The following is a 12,763-nucleotide window of genomic DNA, read 5'->3' on the forward strand; positions in this document are numbered from 1 at the left end:
GTAATGAGACAAGCAGATAAATTTAAATGAAATAATTTTTTTTTAAAAGAAATAACTTGTATCATGGAATATTTTTATTGAGAACATATTATCCAAAAAGTTGGTTTGAACATATCGGAGTTATTTTTCTTGAATTTTTCCCCAGAACATTTTGAAGATGTGATCAAACACTTTCGGTTGAAGTTCTTCTTGTTTCTATCAATTAATACACTTTACCACAAGAACTTTTGTTTCTTCGACTTAAAAGAAAGGATTGATTGTGACTTAATTAAACAATTGCAAATTTAAATTCGAACATCGATTTAAAGAATATGAAATATATATTGCTTAAAAACATTAGAATCTTATTTCATTTAAATGAATTTGAAAAAATTAACAATTAAAATAAAAGTCAGACTATTTTGAATTCGCAGAAATAAGGTCTCCCAGTGTAATTCTAGAATTTTCCAAAATCTGTTTTTTTTCTTCCAATTCAGAAATCAACTTTTGAATGAAAATATTCTTTTCGTTGTCATTCATTTCTTGAACTTTGCTTAATTTGGTAAGTGTGAGTTTTCCATCTGCTAATTCTTCTGAATGATCAATTTTTTCATCTGGGATTGATGAACGAGATTTTTCTTCAATGTTTTTTATTTTATCTGAAATGCCTAATAGTGCTTCTAATTCATTATAAATTTCTTCAATTAAACATTGTCTCTCTTCAATTGAGCGAAATTTAAACATTTTTATTGCATAAATTAACGTCCTCGGGGCACCCTGTTGCGATCTGTGTTTGAGCAAGCATAAAGCTATTCGATATATTGTCAATATCAAAAACATTTATATCACTAACACAGTAATAGTTGAATTGCTTCTTGAACAAAGAGGGATTGATATTAAAGCAAAAAATATTAATTTGTTTTATTGAAAATTCATTTTTATAATTTTTTCAAAATAATATTTGGAAATTATTTAAATTATTTAAAACAGCACTTGTATTAGCATCTGAAAATGGAGACACAGAAATAGTTAATTTGATTCGTGGGTTCTAATTGAAACATAAGTTTTTATTCACTAAAACATAAGAACAATAATTCCTAATTTTTATTTCCAAAAAATAATTTTTATTTTCACATTCGATCATTGCATTAAACATCGCAACATTTGAGAAATTTGTAGTTACAGCCTTTGACCAAGCAATTACGGAGACATCTTTCCATGGGTTAATAGTTGAATTCATTCATCTTTTTCCAAGAAAATTAAATTAAAAGCAGCGGTTATGTCAAAACTGCCATCGCAACGCTTTAAAATCTAAATGTTATAAAGAAAAATGTTAATCCTCAGCCATTAGTTCCAAAATTTAGTTTACATTTCAGATAGAAAACAATAGATTCCACACATTAAAGACTATATCTCTTCGTTTTTGTAAAGTTCTGGTTACTGAATTGCAATAAGTTTCATGAGAGCTTGATGATCTTTTGGATTTTTCATCTCTTTAGTATTTAGAATGAAATCCCAAATTCGTTTTTCGTTAAGAAACTGTGGAAAGATTTTTTCATCACTCAATCCAATTGAGTTTGGTATGGCATTTTTAGGAAATGTTTCACTTAGCCCAACCAGCTTGCTATTTATACCATTATTTCATCCAAATTTAAATTATTGGTCATTTGAATGAATTTGAACATTGATTGTGAGTCCATCAATCTGTCCAAGATCCATTGACTTTATAGCTTTTAGTGCATTTTCGTAAGTTTCATATGTAATATATGAATTTTGTGTAAAATTTTCTGGATTTTTTTCCATTTTTATTGATTTAATTGTTCCCCATTTTCCAAATATCTCTTTAATATGATTTTCATTCACATTTAGTGATAAGTTAGATACGAAAATAGTTAAACTTTGTTCCATTTTTTCTGCAGAAAGACTAAGAACCGTTAAAAGTATTCAATGGTTTATTTTGCATTGAAACAATTTTTGCCAAAGATTTCCAAATTCCATTTTTAATCATTTTTTTTTATGGCAGCCATTGGTATTGACCTTGGTACAACTTATAGTTGTGCTGCTATTTCGACGAACGGAAATGTTGAAGTTTTTCAAAACGATAATGGCCGTCGTACTGTTCCATCATTTGTTACTTTTACAAATACTGAAAGATTTGTAGGGGAACAAGCAAAGGATCAAGAAGTATACAACCTTGGCAATGCTGTTTTTGATGTTAAACGTTTAATTGGCCGCAAATTCAGTGATGAAACTGTTCAAAATGATATGAAAAAATGGCCATTTAAAGTTGTAAAAGGTGAAGATGATCACCCAATGATTGAAGTTCAGTGGATGAATCAAACCAGACAATTTTATCCAGAAGAAATTTCTGCCATGGTTCTTGGCGAAGTCAAAAGGATTGCCGAGAAAAGCCTCGGAACAAAAGTCGAGTATGCTGTTGTTACTGTTCCTGCGTATTTTACTGATAGTCAAAGAAGATCCACCATCACAGCAGCCAAAGCAGCCGGATTAGAAGTTCTACGTATTATTAATGAACCCACAGCAGCTGCTATTACATACGGATTAAAAAATAAGTTTGAAGGAACCCGACATATTCTCGTATATGATTTAGGCGGTGGTACATTTGATGCATCTATAGTTAAGATTCAAGACAAAGAATACACCGTTGTAGCCAAAGGAGGTAATACACATCTTGGTGGTCGAGATTTTGATAATTGTCTTTTTGAAAAATTGGCCGACATCTTCCAAAAAGAGAAAGGCTGTGATCTCCGAAACAACCAGCGGTCATGCTGTCTCTTGCGTAATGAGTGTGAAAAATTGAAGATAAATTTGTCAAGTAATCCTTCTTATACAATTCGATGTCCTACTCTTTATCAAGGAATTGATTTTAGTTATACTGCTACACGTGCATTCTTTAATGATTTGATTGAAAATCTTTTACAAGAGACAATTCAGACAGTTAAAACAGTTATTCATGATGCCGGACTTCGAAAAAATCAAATCGATGACGTTGTTTTAGTCGGAGGTTCATCACGTATTCCACATGTCAAAGAACTTTTAACTGAATTATTTGGTAAAGAGCCGAAGCGATGTGTTGATCCCGATGAATCTGTTGCATATGGCGCAGCTATCCAAGCCGAAATATTACGCAAAGGAATGATAAGCGCAACTAACAATAACAATAATAATGATGATAATACTCATGAAGAAGATGAAGAAGATGATAATGGAATTATACTTTTAGATGTAACATCGTTATCTTTAGGAATCGACATAACACATGATCGAACTGCTATTGTAGTTCCACGTAATACACCATTGCCATGTAATAAAATGGAAACGTTTTGTACATCCACCGATTACCAAACAGTTGCTAACATTAAAGTGTTGGAAGGAGAGCGTTTGAAGGTTCAAGATAACAACGAACTTGGCCAATTCAGGATATCGAATTTGACGCCTGCGCCAGCGGGTAAAACTAAAGTCGATGTCACATTTAATATTGATGAAAATGGAACATTAGTTGTCACTGCACAAGAACAATCAACGGATAACATCGTAAGGCATCCAGTGATTAACGTGAAGGGAAGACTGACCGATGAACAAATCCAGAAAATCATCGAAGAGGCAGAAAAGAATCGAAGACAAGACGAAATGATAAGAAGAAATATCGAAGCAATGAATAACTTCCAATCTTTCATTAATGGAATTAATTACAGAGTGAGAAGAATGGGACAAAATGATTCCCAAAAGGTTGCGGAAGCACGAAATATAATTCAACAAATGAGAAATTGGACCGATGATAACTTTGGAGTAGATGAAAACGTAATCGAAGAGAAGAAAAGGGAATTCGAAAGACGAATAACGCCTTTGATTGATGGTTGAATTTTTAATATAATTTTTGAGCTTTCTTTGTAAAATCAAAATATAAATCATATCGAAGTTTAAAAAATGCATTTTCCATCTCATTGTGTGTGTGTGTGTGTGTGTGTGTGTGTGTGTGTGTGTTTTGTTTTTTGTTTGAAAGTCAACTGAATATAAATTAAAATTCATATAGAAAAGATTCGGAAATTTGTATTGCAATATAAAAATTATGAATATTATTTCGTAAATCTTTACTTTGTCAAGATCTAATGAATAATTGTATCTTCTTTCTACTAAAAGATTCATGCTATTAAAAGCAAAATTGATGAAGTTTTTTTATTGAACTTATTTAAAACGTTCCAGGGAGTTTAAGCCCATCAATATATTGCAGGTATTGGAAATACATACTCAAACTATGATCGGAGATAGCAAATTGTATTTTACATGGTTCGTACACATAAAACTTAAAATCAATTGTCTTAACTGTGCTCTTTATACTTCCCCATGTCGACTTATTCGTATTATGATAAGGAATATGATATATCGTTCCAACTGGTTCAGTTATTTTCTCGGTTCCCGAAGGCTTATAAACAACACTATGTTGGTATTTTGGAATATTACATATATTTAATTGTATTTGGGGAAATATTAGTGAAGAAGATAATGCGGTAACATAATTCATTAAGCGAGGTACTATGTCATTCTCATAAATAAATGCGTGAGAACTGCTTTTGATTGGACTCGCTGTCCCTGTACTCATTGAAGCTGGTGCTCCAAAGACATATGATGTGAATTCGGATATTTTGTTTGGGTAATCTCTTTGTGCAAATAAGTGCAATATTTGTGCTACAGCTCCGCCATAACTGTGCCCTGTAAAAATAATATTGAAACCATCGTCTAAATGTCTTTTAATAACATATTTGATATCATTCCAAACATTTGTCGCAGAGAGCAAAAAACCCATATGAAAGCTGCCTTGTGCCATTACCCTTTGAACGTCCCTATCTGTTGCAAAATCAACAAAATCTTTACTTCCTCTGATTGCAACATATACATGTTTACCACTATGCATGTCCATTTGTGTACCAACATAATACACTGGTCTAAAAACAGCAGATGTTGTGTTTTGTTTTATAATTTGAATTAATTTTTCATTAAATTTTAGATACGTTCGAGTATTTTCGTCCCAGTAACCATCTAAGTCAATTGTGTCGTTATAAACAGCATTTGATAAATAAAATGACCGCGTAAGATAATCTTGGTTGTAACTCATTTTAATGATTGGGATTAAAATATGCCATTCCTCTTTTAGCCGTTATAAACGTACACCAGCCGATGGAATTTTGATATCTTTTCGAACACGTTCAAAGTTTAAGGATAATTGCGAGTTCGATATGTTCATTGTTTTGTACACAGCTGTAAGTTTCCGTTATGTGCGCACATTTCAGTATAGAATGCAACGTTAACTGCTTTTGTTTGGCCACTGATTTTCTAAACATGTTTTTCTTTTTGCACTTGCGCAATTAAAATTATGAAAGGTTTATCTCAAATGCTATTTTATTTATTCTTGTTCCAACTTCAATGTGATTGTTGTTTGATCACATACTTCAGTTGGGCCGAAGTATTGTATTGGTCCTGGGTATACGTAGCAGGTGTTCATTGCCCATTTCTCTCTATTTTCGGCGAACTTCTTGAATGGCTTTCCTTCCAACTCGACGAGTGCCTTTTGGATGACTGGCTTCATCTCTCCGCTCCTCTTTTCCATGTTCATCATCATAGTGATTGGGACGCCTCCAGCTGTCCATTGGCTTGCTGGCTTCGTGAGCTGCCTGACTGACGCCATGTAGCCGGTCTTGCCGGATGCAATCAAGCACGAAGCGGTGTAGCCCAAGCTGTAGCAGTAGTCGGCATCGAAGTTGGATGGCGCTGCGCACCTTCCTTCGTAGCCGAAGAAGTGGTATTGGGTGGAGAATGAGCCCTTGTACTTGCCCTCGCGCTTAAGCTCGCTGAGTTTGCGGCCAACCATTTCGCCTAATAATTTCTCGGTTTCGATGAGGGAAACTTGGACATTGCCGTGTGGATCGCGGTCTAATGTGAGCTGTCTTGCGACGCCTTCGGGTAATGAGGCATAGATCTTTGCATTCTCGGCAGATAAGTGATCGCATATGTACTTGATTTGTTGTGAACGCTCAACTTTGGAATATTCGTCGCCTTTGGAGGAAAGTAAGTCATTAAGTTCGGATATTAATAACTTCATGGCTGGAATGAATTCAATAAGACCTTCTGGGATAAGAACAACACCAAAGTTATTGCCTTGTTCTGAGCGCTTGACAACAATGTCGGCAATGTAGTTGACGACATCATCAAGTGTCATATTCTTCTTCTCGATTTCTTCGGAAATGAGTGCAATGTTTGGTTGGGTTTGAAGAGCGCATTCAAGACCAATGTGAGTGGCTGAACGTCCCATTAATTTGATGAAATGCCAATACTTTTGGGCTGAGTTGCAATCACGTTCAATGTTACCAATGACTTCGGAATAGACCTTGCAAGCTGTATCAAAGCCAAAGGAGGTTTCGATCATTTCGTTCTTAAGATCTCCATCAATTGTCTTTGGACAACCAATGACTTGAACGCCAGCATTGATGGACTTGTAGTATTCGGCAAGAACTGCAGCATTTGTGTTAGAATCATCACCACCAATGATAACGAGTGCCTTGATGTTAAGTTGCTTGAGGATTTCAAGACCTTTGTCGAATTGGTCCTTCTTTTCAAGCTTTGTACGACCTGAACCAATGATATCGAAACCACCAGTGTTACGATATTCTTCGATGATCTCTGCTGTAAGTTCGATGTATTTATGATCGATAAGACCACCAGGACCAAGAAGGAAGCCATAAAGACGGCAGGCTGGGTTAAGGGCCTTGATACCATCGAAAAGACCACAGATAACATTATGACCACCTGGAGCTTGACCACCAGAAAGGATAACACCAACGTTGATAGCTTCTATTTGCTTCTTTTCACCGTCCTTTTCGAATGTGATGAGTGGAGCACCATAAGTTTGTGGGAAAAGTGCTTTGATTTCGTTTTGATCAGCAACAGATTCTGTAGCCTTTCCTTCAACAACCTTGACACCAGCAGTGATTGCTTCTGGGACCTTTGGCTTGTAAGATGCACGAGCAATTTGGAGAGCGCTCTTTTGCATTATTTAAAGTGAATTTCTTGACACGACCACACAAATATTCAATTTTTTCAATAGTTTTTGGCCGTGCAATGTTATGTTATCGGTTGGAGCTTTTTGAATTAAAATAAGTGGTTTAGGACCAATAAAAAATAAAAATATTCTGTGTTGATGAAATGATATGTTAATAACATTAATAACATTTGAATTCAAATGTTTATTCTATTATATTTTTACAATTTAATCTGGTTTTTGTTATTATTTACATGATTTCTGCTCAAAATTCCATTTGAAACAAATTTATTTCAAAAAAATTTAATCGCTGCTCTCAGTGGTTTGACTCAGTGCTTGATTTTTTAAATTTCGACATGTGTTATAAATAAATTGTGCTTTGTGTAGAGATATAAATTTTGGAAAAAATTTATCATTATAAATAACTCATATGGTTTTTGTAATGAATTCATTCATGAGGTTTAAATTTATGTATTTTTGACTAAGTGTGTTCGAAAATTTTTGATATTTTCATTAATGATATTTACTTTTTTACTTTGAAAAAAGGAATATATGTAATAAAAGAAAAGAGGAACATTAAAACCTGTCGCAATGTAATGAGTAACATTTTGTTATTATTATTTTTAATGTTTGAACTATAAATTTCCTTTATCATTTTAAATACTGTGATAACTGTATCGGTGCCTTCAATGATAGGATGTAAAAACAAACGTAACGAAAAGTGCATTCAATACTTTACATAGCCAATGAACAAAAAAACGCCAAAACATCTTTTTAGCCCTTCACCCACTCCATCTTTAACAGTTAATGCAACACCAATTCCAGGGAAAATACCAGTGTTGCCAAATCCAAATCATTCTTTTTTATTTCGATTTTTTACTTCGAAAACTAATTTTTACATAAATTTAATAATTCTTATATTTACAATTTTTGTTGCTATTGGATACTTGCATCCCAAATATTACTGCGATTCAGATTCTTTCGAAATAGATTGTTTTAAGTGTCCACTAAATGCTATTTGTCAGGGTGGTAAAAAGAAATGCATTGAATCACCATTTATTTTTGAGTTGAATGGTGTCTGTTTTCACAATGAATCTGAAGAATCTCTTGCTCCAAAAATTGTTAATGAAATCGATAATTTAATTTCGACAAGTAACATCACTAAAGTATCCGAGATCAAAGAACTTTATCAGTTCCGTGAAATCAAGTCATCAACCATCGAAATGGCGATCAAAATTTCAGACAGATATACACTCCTTATGGGAAAAATTGTTCCTAAAGTTCATCACATCAAAGAGTACCTTCTAATTGGTATTCTTATATTTCAGACTTTGATGATATTGATAATCAAACTCGTTTCTAAATAAATATATATTTATATATTTCCTTATAATTTATTTATTCAAGTAATTGAAGAGGAATTAAAACGCGATAAAATTTTTTAGAAAAATGCAGAAACACTATTAGCATTTTCTTATCATTCGAAACATTTGCATAAAGTTCTGAGATTTTCTTCTTCTTTTTTGTTGAAATTGTAACTTTTATGTCTTTTTTCGTTTCTATATTTCTAACAGCCAATATTTGTCCATTAAAGAAACCAACAAAATATTTTTGGGTAAAATCATATTTTAAACACTTGTTGTGTACACCAAATGGTTCACTGTATAAAGTTTGAAATATTAAGTTTGACCTATTAATAGTGCAAAACAATATATCATTATTACTTATCATAAAAGAATGTATTAAACTTTTTGCATGATAAAACTTTTCAATTTCATTTTTGATAAAATAAATTTCTCCATGCATTAATACCAAGTATCCATCATGATAAGGTTCTATATCATCTACTTCAATCTGGATTTTATTTAATACTTTTGGTTCCGTATCAACACTGCATATACAAACAAAAGTTTTGCATTTTACCACAAATTCTTTCATATTATTTGATCCTTTAATGTTTTCTATATTCTCTTCTATATTTAATTTAAATGTTTGTACCACAAATCCAAGAGAAAAAGAAACTAATGAAAAAATATTTGAAGAATCATATATTAATAAAAAATCATCAATATCATTTGATACATCAAAACCTTCAATAACCAACAATGAAGCATATGAGATGGGCAATAATACTTGAGATACATTTAAAATTGGAAACTTATTTTCAAATTTATAACAAAAGATTCTATTTAGAATATCGCTATTATTAAAAGGGGAAGCGAAAATGATAGCATTATCAATCCAAAACAAAATTCTCTTTCCGATTCTTTGTGATTTCTTTATCTTTTTCTTAAAATCGTAAATTCCAGTAATCATAGGAACATTCATATTGAAATAAACTTTCATCCTCCCAATTTCAATAACTACAGAAAAGCTAAAATATATTTTTTAGTTAAAAACAATTATTTAAACAAAACGTATGCCAAAAGCAAAATGAAAATGGCATAAAATATACGAGGATGCGCCGAAATTAATGACTGTATATGCGTGTCATTAATATACCAATCGATATCTTCAATTTTTGAAGAATCAACTGTTTGAAGTGGTGGAACATTTAAAGGTTTAGTAAAACTTAACTCATTAATCATATGCTCATCAGAAACGTATTTCTTGCCGCATTCTTCTTCTTTCGGACATATCAGCTGTGATATCCCTGGCTGAACTTGGACATATCCAATTCCTAACGATTCTTTTTTTGTAAAAAGTTTCATTAAATCAGTCGAAAGATACTCATCGGTGGCGTCACTCGATGACATCATTTGCAGTTCTTCGTGTATTTCTGTCGTTGGTAGAATTGGCGTGCTTTGTTCTGGCGTATGGATATTTGTATATTCATTTTCGCTTTCATTACTTACAAGAGCTTGGATCTCTTGGATTGCACTTGTGAGTGTTTGACACCTTTCCGATTTGATTTTCCATTGTTCATCTTTAAAATTGATTATGACATATATTGAATCGACAATGGTGATCTTCTCGATAGATGAGATGGGATATACCAAGTAGAACCCTGAGCCATATTCTTTGGATATACAAATACTTGAAGTGGATATATATAAGAATCGATGGGATAATATTGACCATTTTTTTCCAAGAACCAAAAACTTAACCCGTTCAATGTAATTACATAATGATCCACTTCGCACTGATAGTTCAACATATTCACGTGCTGCACTGGGTGGAGTAAGATTTTTATATGTTTCAAGATATTTAAATGTTATTTCCACAAGCTCTTCTGAACGAAGATAGACTGGAATGTATGGGATTAATTTTTGCTTGGCAGATAGAGGATCACCGCCTTCGATAATGTAACGAAGAACAGCAAGACGCAGATTCGTATCGGCGGGGTGCACCGAAAGCTGAAGTGAAGTGGCAAACCGACATTGTGCATAGAATTCTTTGGTGTTGATGGGGTCTGAAAGAAGAGAAAGATCATTATGTGTAATACGACGAAGTAAATAAAGTGGTTCACATGTCCATTGTTGAAATGGAAGTGGAAGGCTATGCGTAGTGGATTGAACAAATGATTGATCATTTCTTAAACGAAAACATAAAACATACTTTTCAATTGGTCCTTGAATTATGGATTTGATGTTTTCACCAACATCATCTTTTAAATTAAATTTATATGTTTTACTCGTAGCATCAACAAAATTGACAACAACATCTGAAAAAAGAGGACTAAGTAAAAATGTAAGCTTTTTGGGAAAATTATCAAGAGTTGCTACGGAGTCAACAGACGTAAAAAAACCATCTGGATATTCAAGTGAAAGATAAAATGATTCTTCAGGAAATTGAGGAATATTTGATGAAATTTTCTTCTTTAGCTCGGAAATTGCGGTACAACTTTCCATTCGCAACTTTATAGATTTTAATCCATAATCTGTGGGATAATGTACAATAACAGTTTTCATAAAGAATCGCTTTTAACGTTCATCAGTGATTTAAGAAAGTTTGTTTGAATTTAACAAATAAACTTATTTTGTCGTAGAGAAAAATTCCCGAAAAAAGCTTAACTAAAGAAGGGAAGGTTTGAAAAAGTTCAGAGTTTGTTATGCGATGTATTGATACATTCTTTAATATTTTCATGAATATTTCGATTCTATTAATTCCGAAGAGCTCTTATCTCAAAAGCATTTTTATCAGTGTCTAATGTGCACCACACCGCAGAAAACTATGATGTAATTTCAATAAGTGAACAACAAATTAAATGAATCTATATAATATTTATAAAGATTGTATATAAAAAAGGTAGTCATTACATGGCTCATGAAGACTCTTCTTTGACATCAGTTGACAAAATTGGAAGAGCTTGTTCGTTTGATTCAGATGATTGAAATATTCTATAGTACCATTTCTTCGCCGATCTTTTATCTGGTGCCTTTAAATATAGCGTGTGGACTCCGTGTATGACAATAGGCTTATCTTTTTTGAATTTAACATATTGAAGTTCGGTTCCTGCTTGGATCGGCCGCACTGCCAATATAATCTCGTCTGCATCATCAAAGCTGACCTTTGTATCTGTCAATTGGAACATTCCGAGCGGTTGGTCTCGGCTTTCGGGAGATGAATCTTTGAAGTAGTAAATACAAGAATTTGCAAGCACAAAGCAGTGCTTCGTCCAGGAAGACTTCCATTGGTCTGTTTTCTTTTGCAAATTTTCGACGAGTCTTGGACATGAATATGCCATGATTTCTTTGCCCTTGGTTGTGAAGGCAAACGGCGTGTTCTTTATGTCATTGTATATACTCTGTAATGTTTCATCCGATATAGTATCTGGTGGCAACGCACCTTTGATATTATTGACAAAATCGGTGGATGACATTCTGTTCTTAACATTGGGGTTGTGGAGGTCACTATTGAGCATAACAATCGCAAAAGCTAAAATATAAGCAGCGTCTGCTGATGGGAAAGAATCTGGATTTTGTTCCATATATACCTCTGAAAAGCTCATGATAATCCGATCAATTTGCTCTGCTTCACCTGGAAGACGCATTGAACCAGAGAGAGCTTTTCGCATAGCAGATAAAAAAGAGCCTGATAATTCTAATTCATTAAAATAAGCTTTTGCAATTTCTTTGTTTTCAGGTCTTGATAAATAATCACCAATTTTATCTCCGAGAAGGCCAGATGTTTTGTGCAAAATATGTGCAATACTTCTTGGTGATTGATCATAATTTAAAACATTACACAAATTAGCGATTCCTTTTGTTGGCTTTACATTAAACTGATAAATTGCATCTTGCATTTTGTCTTCTTCTTCGAGCTCGAGAGCAAGAGCTTCATCAACTTTTATATTCATGTTGGAACTTGGTTTCTGTTCCTTATCGAACTGTAACTCCCAATACAAAAAGTTGATTTTTTTGTGAAGGGCAGTTATTTAAAAAGTCATAAAACAGTTATTTCAGCTGGTTTTGATCATCTTGGAGAGGTTCATAACAGTTCAGCAATTAGGTGTGAAAAAATTTGGTGCAGTACTCGACCGATCAATTAAATTATATATTTAAAACATATATATTCATAAACAGCTAGCCGATTCCCATTTGGGGAAGTATTTAATAACGACCCGCTCACCTCATGTTTTTGATCTTTTCTTCTATTTTTGAAAATTATAATTTTTACACCTTTTTTTTTTTTATGAAATCTATTATTTTCTATAGCAAAATCATACATATGTTGATCAAAGTCTATAAAACTATATATGATCAAACGTTTGTTTAAAATTAACACAAT

At 32.9% G+C, this 12,763-nt stretch overlaps 4 protein-coding genes across 4 annotated transcripts; 1 reads left to right on the plus strand and 3 right to left on the minus strand.

Annotated features, from left to right (window-relative positions):
• Positions 1-1,995: 1,995 nt before the first annotated feature.
• On the plus strand, positions 1,996-3,861 carry GO595_009901 (cytoplasmic heat shock protein 70; the record flags this gene model as incomplete). The annotated part of the gene is made up of 1 exon (XM_067923638.1): positions 1,996-3,861. One exon carries the CDS (start codon positions 1,996-1,998, stop codon positions 3,859-3,861), a length of 1,866 nt encoding a protein of 621 aa, XP_067769850.1.
• Positions 3,862-5,401: 1,540 nt separating this feature from the next.
• On the minus strand, positions 5,402-7,045 carry GO595_009902 (diphosphate--fructose-6-phosphate 1-phosphotransferase; the record flags this gene model as incomplete). Its single annotated transcript, XM_067923639.1, has 1 exon — positions 5,402-7,045. The coding sequence occupies one exon, from the start codon at positions 7,043-7,045 to the stop codon at positions 5,402-5,404; it is 1,644 nt and encodes a 547-aa protein (XP_067769851.1).
• Positions 7,046-9,435: 2,390 nt separating this feature from the next.
• On the minus strand, positions 9,436-10,884 carry GO595_009903 (uncharacterized protein; the record flags this gene model as incomplete). Its single annotated transcript, XM_067923640.1, has 1 exon — positions 9,436-10,884. The coding sequence occupies one exon, from the start codon at positions 10,882-10,884 to the stop codon at positions 9,436-9,438; it is 1,449 nt and encodes a 482-aa protein (XP_067769852.1).
• Positions 10,885-11,297: 413 nt separating this feature from the next.
• On the minus strand, positions 11,298-12,332 carry GO595_009904 (Sec7 domain containing protein; the record flags this gene model as incomplete). Its single annotated transcript, XM_067923641.1, has 1 exon — positions 11,298-12,332. One exon carries the CDS (start codon positions 12,330-12,332, stop codon positions 11,298-11,300), a length of 1,035 nt encoding a protein of 344 aa, XP_067769853.1.
• Positions 12,333-12,763: the final 431 nt, after the last annotated feature.

This window comes from Histomonas meleagridis (assembly GCF_020186115.1).
Source record: "Histomonas meleagridis strain 2922-C6/04-10x chromosome Unknown scaffold_143, whole genome shotgun sequence".
Classification (NCBI taxonomy): Eukaryota; Parabasalia; order Tritrichomonadida; family Dientamoebidae; genus Histomonas; species Histomonas meleagridis.